We start from the raw sequence: 17202 nt of genomic DNA on the forward strand, positions 1-17202 counted from the left end.
CGCAGGCAGCCGCGGCCACTTTCCTCAGGAGCGGCGGCGGGAGAGGATCTCGGCGCGATGATGCGGCTCCGGAGCCCCGCGTTGCTGAGGGACCTGCTGCGGCTGAGCCAGAGCGGCCCACCGGTGGTGGCTGGGGGTGGTGGCTGCTGCCGGCGGCCTTCGGAGCTGAGGTGGCTCCGCCCGGCGCCTTCCGTGCGCCTCGCTCCTCGCTCCTTGTGCACCCGCTCTGAGGGGATCCTGGAGGAGCCCGGCAAAGGCCCGCCGGCCTCCTCCTCCTCCTCTTCTTCGGACACGCCCAGCAACAACGGCGGCCACAGCGCGGGCCCAGGCCAGGAGGCCGGTGGATTGGGGGACGAGTGAGTACTAAGGAGGGGTTTTTGGAGCGTTGAAGGATGCTCTCTTCCTCTCTTCCTTCCCGCCCTTGGCATGTGACAGGACGCCAACGCCGCCTTGTTCCTCTTGGACGGCAGCGATGAAGTTTCCTCCTCCTCTGTCTCCCAGTCCAGCCATGTGGCCTTTATTTGAGACTAGAATTGGCGCACTCCTCGTAACTGCCAATGCTACGCGATCCTGGGAGTTGTAGGCACCATCGGCACTCTTTGGCAAGGAAGGGTGGAACTGCAACTCCCAGAATGCCAAAGCGTTGAGTCACAGGCAGTCAAAGGGGGGCCAAGCAGCACCAGGGCCTTGGTATTCAGGGTTGTATGGCTGTCTGGCTGCCCTTCCACTCAGCCCTATATCCCAGAATATCAAGGCAGAAAATCCCACAATATCTGCTTGGGACCATATACAGTAGAGTCTCACCTATCCAAGCTAAATGGGCCGGCAGAAGCTTGGATAAGCAAATATCTAATAAGGAGGGATTAAGAAAAAGCCCATTAAACATCAAATTAGGTTTTGATTTTACAAATTAAGTGCCAAAACGTCATGCTATACAACAAATTTGACAGAAAAAGTAGTTCAATGTGCAGTAATGTTATGTTGTAATTACCGGATTTACGAATTTAGCACCAAAATATCATGATATATTGAAAACATTGACTACAAAAATGGCTTGGATAATCCAGAAGCTTGGATAAGCGAGGCTTGGATAAGTGAGAGACTACTGTATTCCAATTCAAAGCAGAAAATGTAGGATTTTATCCAGGGCCCTTCCAACAGGCGCTATATCCCAGGATCTGAGCCCAGGTTTTCCAGATGATCTGGCAGTGTGGACTCCTATAATCCAGTTTAAAGCAGAGAACCTGGGATCAGATCCTGGGATGTAAGACCTGCCTCAAAAGGCCCCCAGAGGGAGGCAACCAGTAGGAGAAAGGGCTTTATTTTCTCTTTATTGTGCCTGTGCTTGTGCTTTGGGGTTGAACTAGATGGCCCATGTGGTCCCTTCCAGCACTATTTTTCTATGATTCTCTTTTTAAAAACATATAATAATAATAATTTTATTTTTTTTACCCCGCCCCATCTCCCCGAGGGGACTCGGGGCAGCTTACATGGGGCTAAGCCCAGGGAATATATTGTCCACCTGAGCTCCCTCCTCCTTTTGAAGTGTAATTTCCCTCTCTCAAAATTGGGAGCCTTTCACACTACTTGTGGCCAGGTGGAGAGGTAGTGGGACTAGGACTGTATCTGCACTAGGCATGGGCAGACAGTGTTTTGGACTTCAACTATCAGAAATCCCAGCCAGTTTATCGACTGGTGTATTTCTTGTTATATTTTATACTCTGGTTTTTATGTATTTATTTGTGTGTCCTATATGTGAATAACCTATGGTCTAAGCATTGAATACACTACTACTGCCTGATGTTCGAAATTGTGGGATTTGAGGTCCAAAACACCTGGAGGGCCAAAGTTTGCCCATGCCTGATTTACACTATAGAATTAATGCAGTTTCACGTCAGTTTAACTGCTATGTGGAATTGTGAGAGTTGTGGTTTTACAAAGTCTTAAACCTCCTCCGCCAAAGAGAGCTGGTGCCTCACCAACCTACAGCTCCCGAGATTCCATAGCATTGGGCCCCAGTAGTTAAAACTGTTTCCAAACTGCCTTATATCTGCAGTGTAGATCAACTGTTTGTGCTGAAGACTTTCATAGTCCAGTGGTCCAAAGGCATGCTAGTTGTTAAAGCAGCGTATGTCATTTATTAGATTACAGGTAGTCCCTGAGTTACATCCCTCGGGAGGAAAGCTCACTCCTGGAAGAATTATCATGGGAAAAAAAGTCTCCATTGAAGCTTTCTCACCAATCTATGTTTCCTCAACAAGCCAATTTTTTCAAAATCCAATTATTACAGCGACAGAAAATGAGGTGAAATCTTCTGAATAGGGGCACAGACAGCAAAACAAACACAGGTGCTAGCCGTTTCCTGTGCTATCCAAAGCTAATATATTTGGCTGGAGTTACACTTAAAAATGTACCTGTTCCAATTCAACTTAAGAACAAACAAATTGAACCAATCTTGTTCATAACATGGAGGGGCTGCCTGTACTGGCGAAAAGAAAGCATTACTGATACTTTGCAGTTAGCTTCAATTGTGTCTGTCAAGTATCACCACCACATCTCATTCTCTCCTGACTTGGGGTGCATGTTTTCCTCTAGAAACTGCCATGGCTCAAGGCTAGGGAATTATGGGAATTGTAGATTGGTGAGTCACCAGCCCACTCTGTTGGAGAAAAAGGCTGAAGATCTTCTACAACTGCACCTTAATTCTACAGTGTAGATGCACCTCAAGTACTACTTTCAGACGTAACTGATGAATGATAGCTGGAAGAAGCCTCAAAGCACATAGTCTTGGGTAGGACTGAAATATCAGCTTTATGGTACAGTAGAGTCTCACTTATCCAACATTCGCTTATCCAACGTTCTGGATTATCCAACACATTTTTGTAGTCAATGTTTTCAACACATCGTGATATTTTGGTGCTAAATTCGTAAATACAGTAATTACTACATAGAATTACTGCATATTGAACTACTTTTTCTGTCAAATTTGTTGTCTAAAATGATGTTTTGGTGCTTAATTTGTAAAATCATAACCTAATTTGATGTTTAATAGGCCTTTCCTTAACTCCTCCTTATTATCCAACATATTCGCTTATCCAACGTTCTGCCAGCCCGTTTATGTTGGATAAATGAGACTCTACTGTATTTTCGAAGTGAAACACAAAATTGAAATGAGTCTTGAAAGTGAGCACTAATGTAAACAAACAAAAAACAGTAACTGTTGCCAAAGGTAAGGTAAAGGTTTTCCCCTGACATTAAGTACAGTCGTATCTAAGTCTAGATACGTGGTGCTCATCTCCATTTCTAAGTTGAAGAGCTGCCGTTGTCCGTATACACCTCCAAGGTCATGTGGCCAGCTTGACTGCGTGAAGCGCCATTACCTTCTCGCCGGAGCGGTAGCTATTGATCTACTCACATTTCTATGTTTTCGAACTGCTAGGTTTGCCAAAGGATCTATCAAATCCCAGGCATGGTTTTCTGTCCAATCTATACAACAATGGAAACTTAGCATTGGAAGGGACCATAAGGGCCATCCATTCAAATGACCAACCATTCAAAAGGGGAGCTTTGATCTCTTAAGCAGTGGACATCCAGGGTCATAGAGCGAAGTTGGTTGCATTTCATGCTTCTGTTTTTCTATCAAATCCCTGCTGAGCCATAGATACTTACTAGGTTCTCTTGGGCAAGTCACAGCCTCAAGGAAGGCAAAGGCAAATTTGTTCTGGGATTTATCTACACAGGGCAAATTATATGGATTCAATTCCATATGGTCCACGGCTGGATTTGCAGCAGAAGCATTGTACCTAGCCATTAATGTGGCTCAAGGGGAAACAGGGTTTACCCCAGAATAATCATGGATTTTCGAACAGCTGGATTGACTGAATCTGACTCTTTTATTTATTATCCACACCTCCATGTACCCATCACTGCATTGCTGGGAACAAATAGCTCTGTACCAGAGACTTGCTGGCAACATTGCTTCAGGTGAAGACATCTCACCAGGATGCTCAGACATCTGGCCAGGAAATGAGATGTTGCCAGCAAGCCTCTGGCAGGGACCTATGTGTGACCAAGGAATGATGGAAACATGCCCTTGACCCAAGCAGCCATGTGGGTGCTCAGACAGGGATGCTCCCAGAGTGGACTGGGGAAGGTCTGAAGGAGTCTGCTTGGATTAATTGGCAAGTGTGGACAAGCCCCAAATCTTGCCAAGAAAACCCTTTGATAGGGTCACCATAAGTTGGAAATTACTTGAAAGCATGCAACAACTGCGTACATTTTAATTTGAAAATTAAACAGTGCTGGTATTTATGGAAGTAATGCTAAGAAATGCATTTATTGCTCATATCAAAATACTCAGATGCAGCATTTCTTTCCTGAATAGCAACAGTGGATATTGCTTTTTATGTATAATCAGAAGATGGCTGATAGCTACCCATCTTTTGATTTATATATGTGTATGCCACTTTTCTCCCAAGTTGGCTACCAAAGAGAATTAGTTTTAAAATTTTAACAACAGCATTGTAAAAACAATTAAAAACCACCTCATCAAACAGTATAAAATTATTTAAAACATATGTAATTAAAAAAAATAAAACACATATCCCCATAAGAGGCTTCTTTACTTATACATTAAAAAGCCTACTTAAACAAAAAGGTTATTGGCAAAAAGAAAGCAAGGAGGGGGTCAGCCTATCCTCCCATAAAAGGGTGTTCCAAAAAGTGGGAGCAGCCCCTGAGAAGTCTCTTGCGTCCTCTAATGCGAATGTCTCACTGTGTTCCTTGTGACCTACTTTGTAGTAAACAGATTCATGATTATGGACTTAGTTAAAGGAGAGTAGTTTACCATTTTTGTCATGTTTATGGGATAAGGAGTTGGCTATTCTCTTGGATTAGTGAATATGTACAGAAGTGATAAAAAAAGCATATATACTCATTTTGGTGAGTATAGTCGACCCTCTGCATTTAAGGTTTCACACTTGCAGATTTGATTAACATGGTCTCTAGGAATATTTATTTCTCTAGTGCAACTCTGGTTAGTGTCTGCCAGAAGAACCTAGTTTCCCGAGGTAAAAAAATAGCAGTACATTATTTTATTCTGTGGGTTTTCCACTTTTGCAAGGGGCCTGCGCCCCAGTCCCAGCAAATCTGGAAGGCTGACTGAATCTTATTGTCTGCCCTTGGAGGTTTATTAGTATGTAGGGTGAGAGAAATATGCCCTTCAAATGCTCCATTGGTTGCTGTGTCATCCCTAATTCTCTTTGAATGAGTTTTCCTGTCTTAGTCTAAAATTGAGCATGACATATACATATCCTGTCTAAAACCGAGCATGACATATGAGTTTGACCATCTGCCTTTAACAATAAAATGTTATATCTGAAGACTGCATATAGTTTGCAAAGAATCTTCTAGCTTAATTAGTCATTCTTTAGCTGTTCGTCTACCAGCAATAGAGATACATGGTGAGTGGAATCTTCCCTCTGGGTATCATCACAGATTTGCTGAGATTGTAAGTGTGTATGCTTTCTCTCACCTGCAAATAAATACAAAAGTTTATCTGTTCACTTACTGGGCTTGGAGATATGTGTTAAGAAAAAGCTTAGATCAGGGGTCCCCAAACTAAGGCCCGGGGGCCGGATGCGGCACTCCAAGGTCATTTACCTGGCCCCCGCCCTCAGTTTTATAATATAATATTTTTATATCATTTTAAATAATATAATATATTGTATATACATATAATATTATAATAATATAATGTTATACAATATAATACTAATAATACCATATAATAATATTATATGATATATAATACATATAATATTACAGTATAGTGGAATAGTTCAATATAGTAATATATAATGCTAATATTGTGCTATGCTAATAATATAATATATTGTATGTGCATACAGCTGCTCAGAGTCCCCTTCAGGGTGAGAAGGGCGCGATATAAATGTAATAAATAAATGTAGTAAATGAATAAATAAATTTAGACTTAGGCTCACCCAAAGTCTGAAATAACTTGAAGGCACACAACAACAAAAATCCTAATTAACTTGACTATCTCATTGGCCAGAAGCAGGCCCACACTTCCCATTGAAATCCTGATAGGTTTATGTTGGTTACAATTGTTTTCATTTGTAAATATTGTATTGTACTTTCATTGTTGTTGTTGTTTTGCACTACAAATAAGACATGTGCAGTGTGCATAGGAATTTGTTCGTGTTTTTTCCCAAATGATAATTCAGCCCCTCCACAGTCTGAAGGATTGTGGACCGGCCCTCTGCTTTAAAAGTTTGAGGACCCCTGGCTTAGATCCTTCATTACACAGGGGAGCAATGCTCCATCTGCACAGTTCTGCATCTGTCTCCTGAGAATGTTTTCTTCGGGATAGTGTGCAATTCAGTATACACAGTGACATGTCTCCCCTTCACATTAGAACTGCATGTATCCTCCTAAATTCATTTTTAAGTCAGAGGGAACCTTGGGAAAGTGCTCAACCATTTTTTCTGTTTAAATTTCCCCTTCGGGAAAAATTTTTTAATGCCAGATTCGTTAGATAAGAAGTATATTTTTCATAGTAAAGCAGATAGGGATAATCTTTAGCTTCTAAGAGCACATCTACACTGACTATTTAATCTGGTACAGAAAGAAGTGCTTTCACTGTGTGGATGATTACACTGCAAATTCTGGAACTGGTTTGGGGGCCAGATGGTGTTTACATACACTAAGGAGGCTGACGTCAAACTGGTTTCAGGATCCCCCTGTATCCATGACTTAATAACCATAGAGACTGTAGTTTTCTTTTCAACTCCTCTCATTTAGAGCAGGCCTGCACAACCTAACCCTTCAGCAAGCCACACTTTTTCAGAGTTGTGATACTGACATCCAGAACGTGCCCTTAGCAATATATGCCAATATATATTGAAAGGTTTTGTGATCAGCAGTTAAATTGAAAGAAGGGAGGACTCTGGTGATGGTTCAATTTCATTTCCTGAAATAGGATGTTCTACACTTTAAGATGGGCTCCTGAAACTTTTTAAGCCAAGGGCCGGTCTCAGACTGTTTGGGGGAGGGGGCTATAATTAGGGAAAAATCATAAACCAATTCCTATGCACATTGCACACATCTTATTTGTAGTGCCAAAAACACAGTATTTAAAATAAAGAACAATTTTAACTAACATAAACTTACCAGTATTTCAGTGAGAAATATGCTTTGGCTGATGAGATAGTCAAGTTAATTACAATTGTTGTTGTTTGCCTTCAAGTCATTTCAGACTTAGGGCAAACCTCAGTTTAAAGTTTAGGGTGGGAGTCAGGTAAATGTCCTTGGAAGGCTGCATCTGGTCAGCGGGCCCTATTTTGGGCATTCATGTTTTAAGTACTTCAACTGTGTCAAGCTTCTGCATAAAAGTTCCAGGTGTGCTGTTCCATTATCTGGTCGGGGCCCAAAAAAGGACTTCAACAAGGCAAAATGTTTCAGCATTGTGTATATATGTAATTAGGAAATACTTCCTAATATTCAGTTTAACTTTGATCTTCAGTAGCTTAAACAGTGGTTCTTGTCAAAAGCACAAGTGTTCACCTTGACATTTTAAAATCTTGTTGAATCTATTAGTTCACCTCTTTTAATTTTCCTATTTTATATACTCTTCCCATGTTATGTACTTGCAACTTTCCTGTATGTATTGCTTTTTAATTCCCCTTGATGAAATGTATTAATATATGTTATATTCTCTAGCATATTTGAAACCTCCAGATTTTATATTGTTAGCATGTTGGATGATGAAACTGTTGAGCAGGCCCAAACCTACCATTAATCCTAGTTGAATTCTGGGTACCACTTTAAATACAGTATTCATCCATTTACTGCTTTGATTTTCATACAGTTCTGCAAATTACATAATCATTATATGTAATTTTTTTGCAACATTTCTTAAGGATTTGGTTTGGGAATAATATGTGGAACTAAATCAAACTAAAGTTTTTAGTTTAGTAAAACTAAAGTAGTAACTAAAGTAGTTACTAAAGTAGTAACTAAAGTTTTTGTATGTGATAAAATGCAGCTTTGCAGTTATGCCGGCCACATGGCCTTGGAAGTGTCTACGGATAACGCCAGCTCTTCGACTTAGAAATGGAGATGAACACCAACCCCCAGAGTCGGACATGACTAGACTTTATGTCAGGGGAAAACCTTTACCTTACCTAACTAGCTGATTAGTCACAACTTATTTTGTTCTATGACTTTCATCTTCTTTTTGATATTTAAGAATTAGGAGCTTCATTACTTTCACAGCCCCTTGAGTATTGAAATAGAACTAACAATCAAATAAATCATATCAGAAATGGTTAATTTGCAGTTTTAGCTTGCACAGACCAAGAACAGTATGAACTGGATCCAGATGTAGTTGTGCTTAGAGTAGACTTATTGGAATCAACATGATTTGATTTCACTGAGTCTGCCATGAGCATGAGGAAGTCTGGATCCAGCTTTATACAATGAAGTATGTATGTGTGAAAATGAGTCTTTAATATATGAAAATATAAACAGAACTGTAACTTGCATGAATAAACTGAATTGAGATACCTTTCTAGAAAAGCTTCTGAAATTATTACATTGTGTTAATTATACCTGCTGTTAAAGTATTTCATAAGTCTTCCAGTAGTTCATCAATTGTTCAGTCTTGAACAGTCTGATAGGGTAATGCAAGAGGAAGACAGATCATGTCCTACTCTTTTCCTGCAAGAACCGATATCTTGGAGAGTGAGAATCCTTCAGGAAAGGGAAGTTACACTGAGTAGCAAACTGTGGAGTAGACTTTCAAGAAAGAAAGCCCGGGCTGTGGCGCAGGCTGGTGAGCAGCCAGCTGCAGCCAGCTGCAACAAATCACTCTGACTGAGAGGTCATGAGTTTGAGGCCAGCTCGGAGCCTATGTTTGTCTTGTCTTTGTTCTATGTTAAGTGATCTGCCCTGAGTCCCCTTCAGGGTGAGAAGGGCGGAATATAAATACTATAAATAAATAAATAAATTTAGTTCTGAACGTCAGTGTCAAGGATTTCTTTTCTTTCATCTCCCTTCCTTTCTAGGAACATGGTACATTTCCTAGTTAAACTGGAGGTAGAGAACTGGTCATTCCATTTTCAGTCTGCAATGCTACTATCTCGGTCTCCCACTTCCTTTCCACATGGAAAAGAAAACAGAAAAAATAAACCAAAGAATGAATTGTGTAGGGGAATTGCTGCAGGGAAGTAAAAAATACCTTGAGTAGATTTCTTTATAAAAGAGGTGGAAGACTTGTCTCTCCTAAGCTTTTAAATTATTGTTTTGAAAACATATGTTCAGGGCTTGGTTGCATCATATCAATAAAATGGGGGCAGTATTTAGTTTTCAAACAAAGCCTCCATAGAAGTCAAAACTATGGAGAATTTTGTCTTTCTGTGCTGTTAATTCTTATGGTTGAGGTGCAGAACTGTTTACTCATGGATAGACATTGCCATTTTGTGTGGTCTAGTAGAATTTTTTTTTTACTAAGACTGGATGTAATTTGTGGATTCCTTGTGAAAGTGTTTGTTCATTTATTATATTTATATCCATATTTCCTTTACGGAGCTCTAATTGGTTTATCTAATTGTCTCTTCATCATCAGCTACTTTTTGAGCTAGATTATGCAAGAAATAATTATTGTCCCAAAGTATAATCCATTTCCAGGGCAAGGATGAGAATCATGCAGCCCTGAAGGTGTTTGGGATTGTAACTTCCAGAATTCCTAACTATTTGGGTATGTTGATTAGAACTGTTGGGACTTGGAGCCAAACAACATCTGGGGGGATTCCTATGGTTTCTTTCAGTTGGGTATCTAACAACATAACATAGTATTCCCCAATAAGATTCCTTCAAAATATCAATGTTCCCTCACTTATTGCAGGGGTTACGTTCCAGGACCACCTGTGAAAAATGAAAATCTACGAAGTAGGGATGCTATATTTGTGTTGTTTACAATCTCACTGGCAAGTAGTGTCTCTGTCTGCCGCTGCCTTGTGAGGCGAAAACAAAGCTGCTTCAGCCTCCTTTTCCCTCCCTTCGGCTTCTTCCTTCCTTCCTTCCTTCCTTCCTTCCTTCCTTCCTTACTTAGGCTTCTCCTTAGGAAGGAAGTAGAAAGGGGATTTATAATATTATTATAAAAAAATCCCCACAAAACGAGTCTGCGAAAAGCAAACCATGAAGTAGCGATGCTTTGGACAGTATATTTTACCTCCCCCATGCATTGGCTTTACTAGCTGGGGCTAATGGGAACATACCAGATTAAGTAAGGCTGTTCTAACATCGGCCCTACACGCTGTGTCAGGATAGAGCTAAAGACAGGTTGCTAACTGGGACTGGCTACAGGAAGCAGACAACCCTCCTGTTGCAGCAGCTCCCCTGGCTGCCAGTCTATTTCCGGGCACAATTTAAAGTGCTAGTTATGACTGTTAAAGCCCTAGACAGTTCAGGTCCAGGCTATTTGGCCTACTGCATCTCCTTGTACAAACCTGCCTGGGCCCTGAGATCTTCAGGAGAGGCCCTTTTCTCTGTCCCACCACCATCTCAAATTGGGTGGAAACGAGAGAATGGGCCTTCTCAGTGGCTGTCCCTCAACTTGAACTCAGAATGGCCCCCTCCTTGCTGTCCTTCCAGCAGCAGGCTAAAACCTTTTTATTTAGATAGGCATTTAAAGATGAAGGTTCTTAAGAACAATTCAGGAGATGCTGTAGTTTTTAACTTAACGTTGAATTTGTTTTAATGTTTTTTAACTGGGAATTTTTTAATACTGTTTATATTTAATACTGTTTTAATGTTCGTAAATTTGTATATTTTAAATGGTTATACTGATGCTTTTATGTTAAGCCGCTTTGAGTCTCCTTTGGAGGAGATAAAGTGGGGTATTATTATTATTATTATTATTATTAATAATAATAACAATAATAATAATAACAATAATAGAGAAGCATTTATGACCACTTGTCATCTGAATTTACTAAAGGTCTTGTTCCTTTATTCAAATATGCTTACAATCTTTTATATGTGTATCTCTTTTCCTTCCACCTTATTCTAATTTGACTAAATTGTGTCTACAGGCTATATTTTCAGTTTGCTTCCACAGTCATAATATTACATCTAATAGTACGTATTTGCAAGTCAGTGGAGAAAATAGGAGAGTTCCTGATTGATTTTTCCGTTCTTCTGTGGTAGGAATGTTTTCCTACCCCTCCCTATTATATGCCCTTTCTTTGCATGGGAAAATTTTACACTGTTCTATTAAACATCTGAAAAACATGTACAGTAGAGTCTCACTTATCCAAGCTAAACGGGCCAGCAGAAGCTTGGATAAGCGAATATCTTGGATAATAAGGAGGGATTAAGGAAAAACCTTTTAAACATTAAATTAGGTTATGATTTTACAAATTAAGCATCAAAACATCATGTTATACAACAAATTTGACAAGAAAAGTAGTTCAATACCCAGTAATGTTATGTTGTAATTACTGTATTTACGAATTTAGCACCAAAACATCACAATGTATTGAAAACATTGACTACAAAAATGGCTTGGATAATCCAGAAGCTTGGATAAGTGAGGCTTGGATAAGTGAGATTATGCTGTAGTTCCCTTGATTTTTGGAGGTTTTTCCCATATTTTTGTCTAAGGGGGAGTAGCATACCATATCTTGTACAGTAGCACTCTTATATCTGGAGAAGTTTGTGTGCTATGAAAAGAATGTGAAATTTGACACGGCCCTTGGGTTGCCAAAATCAACCTGAATTTAAAGAACTGCATGGCAGATGGGTTCTGTGATGCCAAGAGAAATGGGCTTGCAATTCTTACAGAGGAACTTTGGAAATCTGAAACACTCAATAAACGTTTTGCCTCCATCTGCCCTGTGGGGAAAGAGGGCTAGTCATCCACTGGGTTTTTTCCTCTAGGCGCCCTAAAAGAGGAAAGAGAAGAGGGAGAACTCAACTTACACAAAGTCCCTATAAAAAGCAGATTTACCAGATCATGCTTGCTATGGTGTTGATCATCCTGGAAATGTGTTATGACTTCGTTGTTAACTACCTATATAATCCAACCCAGAGAAAATGAAAAAGGTTCACAGGGGCGATAAGGCTCCCCCCTGGCTTGAGCCACGAGGTGAAGAAATACAATTATTATAATTATTACTATTATTATTTCCCCCTCCTCTCCTGAGTACTTTTGCTAAAAAGGTGAAAAGTGTGCCAGGGAAGCTTCAAAACATTTGCTTTTTACAGGTGCCTCGTGTAAAATTGAGTCCTCCCCTCATCCCCCGCCTCCGATTAGGACTCCTTGAGGAAAAACTCTGGGCTCTGGACATGTAACTGGCCCAGTTTCCCTCCATCCCTTATTCACCATGTACAGTAGAGTCTCACTTATCCGACTTCCGCTTATCCGACACTCCGTATTATCCGACGCCATCTAGTGGCCAATTGGAAACATTGCATCCTTCACTCAATCCAAGGTGAGAGCTGTGGCTCTTTCCCTTTCGAAAAAACTGGAAGGAGGAAAGCGCATCTCCGAAGGGAAGGGAGGGAAGGGGGGTGAATCATCCCATGGGGGGCCATTTATATGCGAGGGAGGGAGGGAGGAGGGGGGAAAAAGGAAACGCATGGCTCTTCCTCCCTCTTTCTCTTGGTGCAGGCAGAGCCTCGTGTCTCCAAACCGGCCTTGTTTCCAAATCAATGGCTCGTGATTGGAAGGAAAGAATGGGGAGGGAGAGAAGCCAAAGCAGCTGGCTTCCTTCTGTAATCTCCTTACCTGGGTGGGTGGGCGGAGGACCCCCCTTTCCTCCTGCACACACACACACATTTTGCTCCAGATCCCCCCTCTCTCTCTCCTTCCTCCCCCACGCACTCTTCTTCCTCCTCCTCCTCCTCCTCCCTCTTCTCCCTCTTTTACCCCTGTCAGCCTTGCAGCAACTTGCACTTCTGTCTTCCTCCTCCTCCTCCTCTTTTAACCCAAGCAAGAATCATTAGAGGCATAGCACCCTAGAAACACAAGAGACCCCCTCCTCCCTTCAGAGGCTCTCCAGCCCAGCCCCGTTCTGCCAGGCTGGAAGGCACAAGCCAAGCCCTCCTCCCAACACAGAGCCACCCAGCTCCAGGTGAGATTCTGGAGACAGTTGACCAATATCAAATATTTAGCAAATTTTTGTTTCCCAGTGTTGCCATTGCTCTGCTCAATATGGGATTCTAGAGATGATTAATCTACAGTATATTAGTGTGTTCCCAGCTTCCAGGGGTTTTGTATTTCAAACAGGATGTTTTGGTGCTTAATTTGTAAAACCATAATGTAATTTGACATTCAATAGGCTTTTCCTTAAACCCTCCTTATTATCCAACATATTCGCTTATCCAACGTTCTGCCGGCCCGTTTATGTTGGATAAGTGAGACTCTACTGTATGTGCAAAATCACGTATTCCGAAATATTCCCCCCAAAATTCCGAGATCCAAAAAACCTTTGGTCCCAAATATTTTGGATAAGGGAGACTCAATCTGTACCACTTCCTCTGTTACAGGCATTGTAATTTCTGATCTTCACCCAAAGGATACTGTTGTGGGATGTGATTTGGTATGGGAAAACTTTAGCTACAGCATATTGAAAGGAAGAGGCAAATATTGGAGAACAGCATGTTTCAGTCAATCTGCTGAGAATTCGGAGAAGCATTCGCTTCTTTGCCCCTGTGAACATAGTGAATAAAAATATTGTGTGAAATGACTCCTCAAAGTTGAACCTTTCCTATTTTCTATATGAAGAGTTGAGGCTCCAGATTTGTTTCAAATTCATTGTATGGCTGCATAGGTCAATGCTATATTTACTACACCACAGTGACTGCTTGCTTCTGCCTTCAAATCAGTTTGTCTATATGTTTTAAAGATATAAGTGCTGTGGAGAGCAAACACTCACTTCCATGCAGTAAAGATAACTATGACAATATCATGTCAGCTCCATATCATAGTTCTTTTTGGCATATGCTGAATATGTGTTTTTCTAAGTGCTTAATGATGCTAAAACGTTGCTCTTAGGCTGAATAAACATTACATAATATTATTGACTTATAGAATAGGGGAAGAAAAAGCTTATACTGCAATTTAAACTGATAAGCTTTATCTAGGAATAGTCCATTTAGAGTATTTTCTGTATGTCGATTGAGTGTTTGCCATGTTTGCTTTATCAACTGGTTCAGTGTCATAGCTAAATATTTGGTTAGTCTGCTTGATTAGACTGCAACAGATGATATCCACTCTATAAGGTTATTTAAGCATTTCTGTTCAAAAATTGAAGTAAGCTTAATGCTTAAAATTTTGAATATTGTATTTTATTTTGACTATGCTACGTCCTTTTTTTATTTGGGAACTAGTTTTGGAGAAAAACAGGACTGCTTCACATAGTTGAATATTTAGAGATTTTATGTCAAGCTGCTTTGAGACCCCTTCGGGAGAAATAAAGTGAGGTGGAAATAATAATAATAATAATAATAATAATAATAATAATAATAATAATAATAATAATAATAATAATAAACATGAGTGATCCATGATTTATTTTTCATTTTTTCTCCTGTATCATGTTTTTCTTTAGTAAGACGAAGCAAGGTCTCTTGCCTAGTTTGGAGGATCTGCTGTTTTATACCATTGCTGAAGGACAAGAAAAAATACCAGTTCATAAATTTATTACGGTAAGTTTTGTGTATGTGTGTGACTAAACTATTGGGTAGAGAATGATGTTGTATGCCTTCTTATGAGCATCTATTCTAAAGGATATTTAAGTCTCTAAAGATTACCTTTACTTGATATTATTTGTTCCCTAAAATTACAAAACTGCATGAATAATGGCATGTCTTCTAAACATGGTCAAAGGAAAAGAACCACTTTGCAAATATGTCTACCAAATGTACTACACTGTATTCAAAAACAAGACCAGATGGCAACTAGAGTTGCATATTACCTAAAAATGTTCAGAACAAGAAATATCTGAAATACTTTATTTTTCAGGCTCTAAAATCTACTGGTTTACGTACATCTGATCCAAGACTGAAAGAATGCATGGATATGTTAAGATTGACACTTCAAACAACATCAGATGGTGTTATGCTAGATAAAGATCTCTTTAAAAAGTAAGCATCTCTTCATCAGTCTGGCACAGTTTCTTAAAATATGTTTGTTCTATTTATTGACATAGAATAATGTGATAGTTTGGGGGAGGAGGATGAGGCCAGCCTACACTGCCTTCAGAAATATTTATATGTAAAAACTTACATTTAGCAGGTACCGCAATGGACAAGAGTGTATTGTGAATAAGATAGCATGTTCATTTGGAGCCCTCATTTTAAAAATGGATTGGGTTTCACTTGCTTCTTATTTATATTGCCCAGAATTCTGAGTATAGTTAAATTTACTTAGCTCAGTAACTTTTCTCCCCCCACCATCCTTAAAAAAACCTCACACAGATGGAAATATTATTTATGTGTGTTTTGATTACCAGCAAAACAGGTCTCCTTTTATCTGTGCAGCTGTCATGATTGTAATGCTTCCCTCCCTGCTTTGCCAACTGGATTTCACTTTCCTCATCAATATAAACAAGTGGTTCCCAACCTTTGGTCCTCCAGGTGTTTGGACTTCCGTTCCCACAATTCTTAACAGCTAGAGTTTCGGGGAGTTGAAATCCAAAACAACTGGAGGACCAAAGGTTAGGAACCACTGGTATAAGCTGTACAAAACACAAATTCTTCAATTTCACAACTGTTTCCTCAATGGTTCAAGAAGCATGTGGGCTATATGTCCGCAGGCTTTGAATTGTACTTGCATGGGCAGTATAAAGATTATTGAACTGTAAATACATATTATTGTTATTAGAACCAACTGATGGACATGCTTCTTCTGGAAATAGAAAGCTGGAAACTTGACTTTGTATGAATCCTTTTTGAAGATTTAAAACATTTTTTCAGCCATGTTGGAATATATGTATAGCATGCTACTTTGTATGACATAATCCTCTCCAATTAGAGATCTCATATTGAATAGTTTCTCTTGAGATTTTTGGAGCTTTTCAAGTCATAGTCTCTATTACAGTTCTTTTTCAAAGCTTGTGTCACATCTTTGCTGTTCAGTAATGTATTTTGATGAGGTGTAACGATTGTTAACTTTTGATCTTTTACACCCTTTGAAACCATTTCTGTTAATTAAATATCATGGACTTGATGCATATTAGAATGTATGCTGTAGTTGTAGCTTCTTCCCCAAAAAATGTAACATGGCTCTCAGCTAGCCATTTTGGCCTGTCGTTTAAGCAGAAGAAAAAGCAATATTAAACATAATATCTGTGATTGTAGTAAAAGCAGACTTTATGTTTTAAAATTAACTCACCAGAACTTAAGATGCATTTTTAGGAACCAATTTTATTTCTATAATGGAGTGAATTTTATGAAGCTTGTACAGACCTTGTTAAAATGCAACAGCCACCAGCCCCCATCAGCATAGCCAGTGATGACTAGATTTGAAACCCTGCAATGAAGAACAACATTCAGTGGCATTTTCACTCATATAACCATGTTTATGTTTTACAGATGTGTTCAAAGCAACATTGTCTTACTTACTCAGGCTTTCAGGCGCAAGTTTGTAATTCCAGATTTTATGTCGTTTGCTTCTCACATTGATGAGTTGTATGAAAATGCTAAAACACAATCTGGAGGAAAGGTGAGTGCACTAATAAAAGAATTACCATGTTTTAATGTTTGCATAATATGAGAGCAACAATTTTGAGACTGAAGAATTGCTGTTGAGATTCTTGTTTCATAACCTGTTCTTAAGGCTGAGAAAAATGTAATTTGTTTTCGTCTTGAAATGTTTTTTTGTTTCTGTAAGATGCCAATGCTTTGCTTTTTTATGGATACAAAGAGGCGTGTTGCCTCTAAAACAGATAATTCTCATAGGTTCAAGATAGCACTGTTTGCAGTACTCCTTTTCTTTGTAGTATACACAGTTGTGTACATGCTGTAGGTTTATCACAAGGATTGTGTACCTCTCATACCAGTTTAGTTACATACTTCAGGTTCAGAACACAAGTAACCTTTATTGGGCAGATTATGTTGGAAGATTACATTTTTTCTTAAGAGCCTTGTGATGCTTGTCTACGTAAACATATTTTT

At 39.5% G+C, this 17202-nt stretch overlaps 1 protein-coding gene across 3 annotated transcripts in view; it reads left to right on the plus strand.

The window, feature by feature from the left end:
• Position 1: 1 nt before the first annotated feature.
• gls (glutaminase) overlaps positions 2-17202 on the plus strand; it is an 83196-nt gene continuing 65995 nt past the window's right edge. For 2 of the 3 annotated variants that reach the window (XM_016991469.2, XM_016991468.2), the window contains exons 1-4: positions 2-356; positions 14637-14733; positions 15050-15171; positions 16621-16750. In XM_016991469.2, coding sequence (XP_016846958.1) covers positions 58-356; positions 14637-14733; positions 15050-15171; positions 16621-16750 — 648 coding nt within the window. In that variant the 5' untranslated portion in view covers positions 2-57. The remainder of the gene's footprint in view (positions 357-14636; positions 14734-15049; positions 15172-16620; positions 16751-17202) is intronic. The other variant, XM_003217428.4, reaches the window with a different exon arrangement.

This window comes from Anolis carolinensis, chromosome 1 (assembly GCF_035594765.1).
Source record: "Anolis carolinensis isolate JA03-04 chromosome 1, rAnoCar3.1.pri, whole genome shotgun sequence".
Lineage (NCBI taxonomy): Eukaryota > Metazoa > Chordata > Lepidosauria > Squamata > Dactyloidae > Anolis > Anolis carolinensis.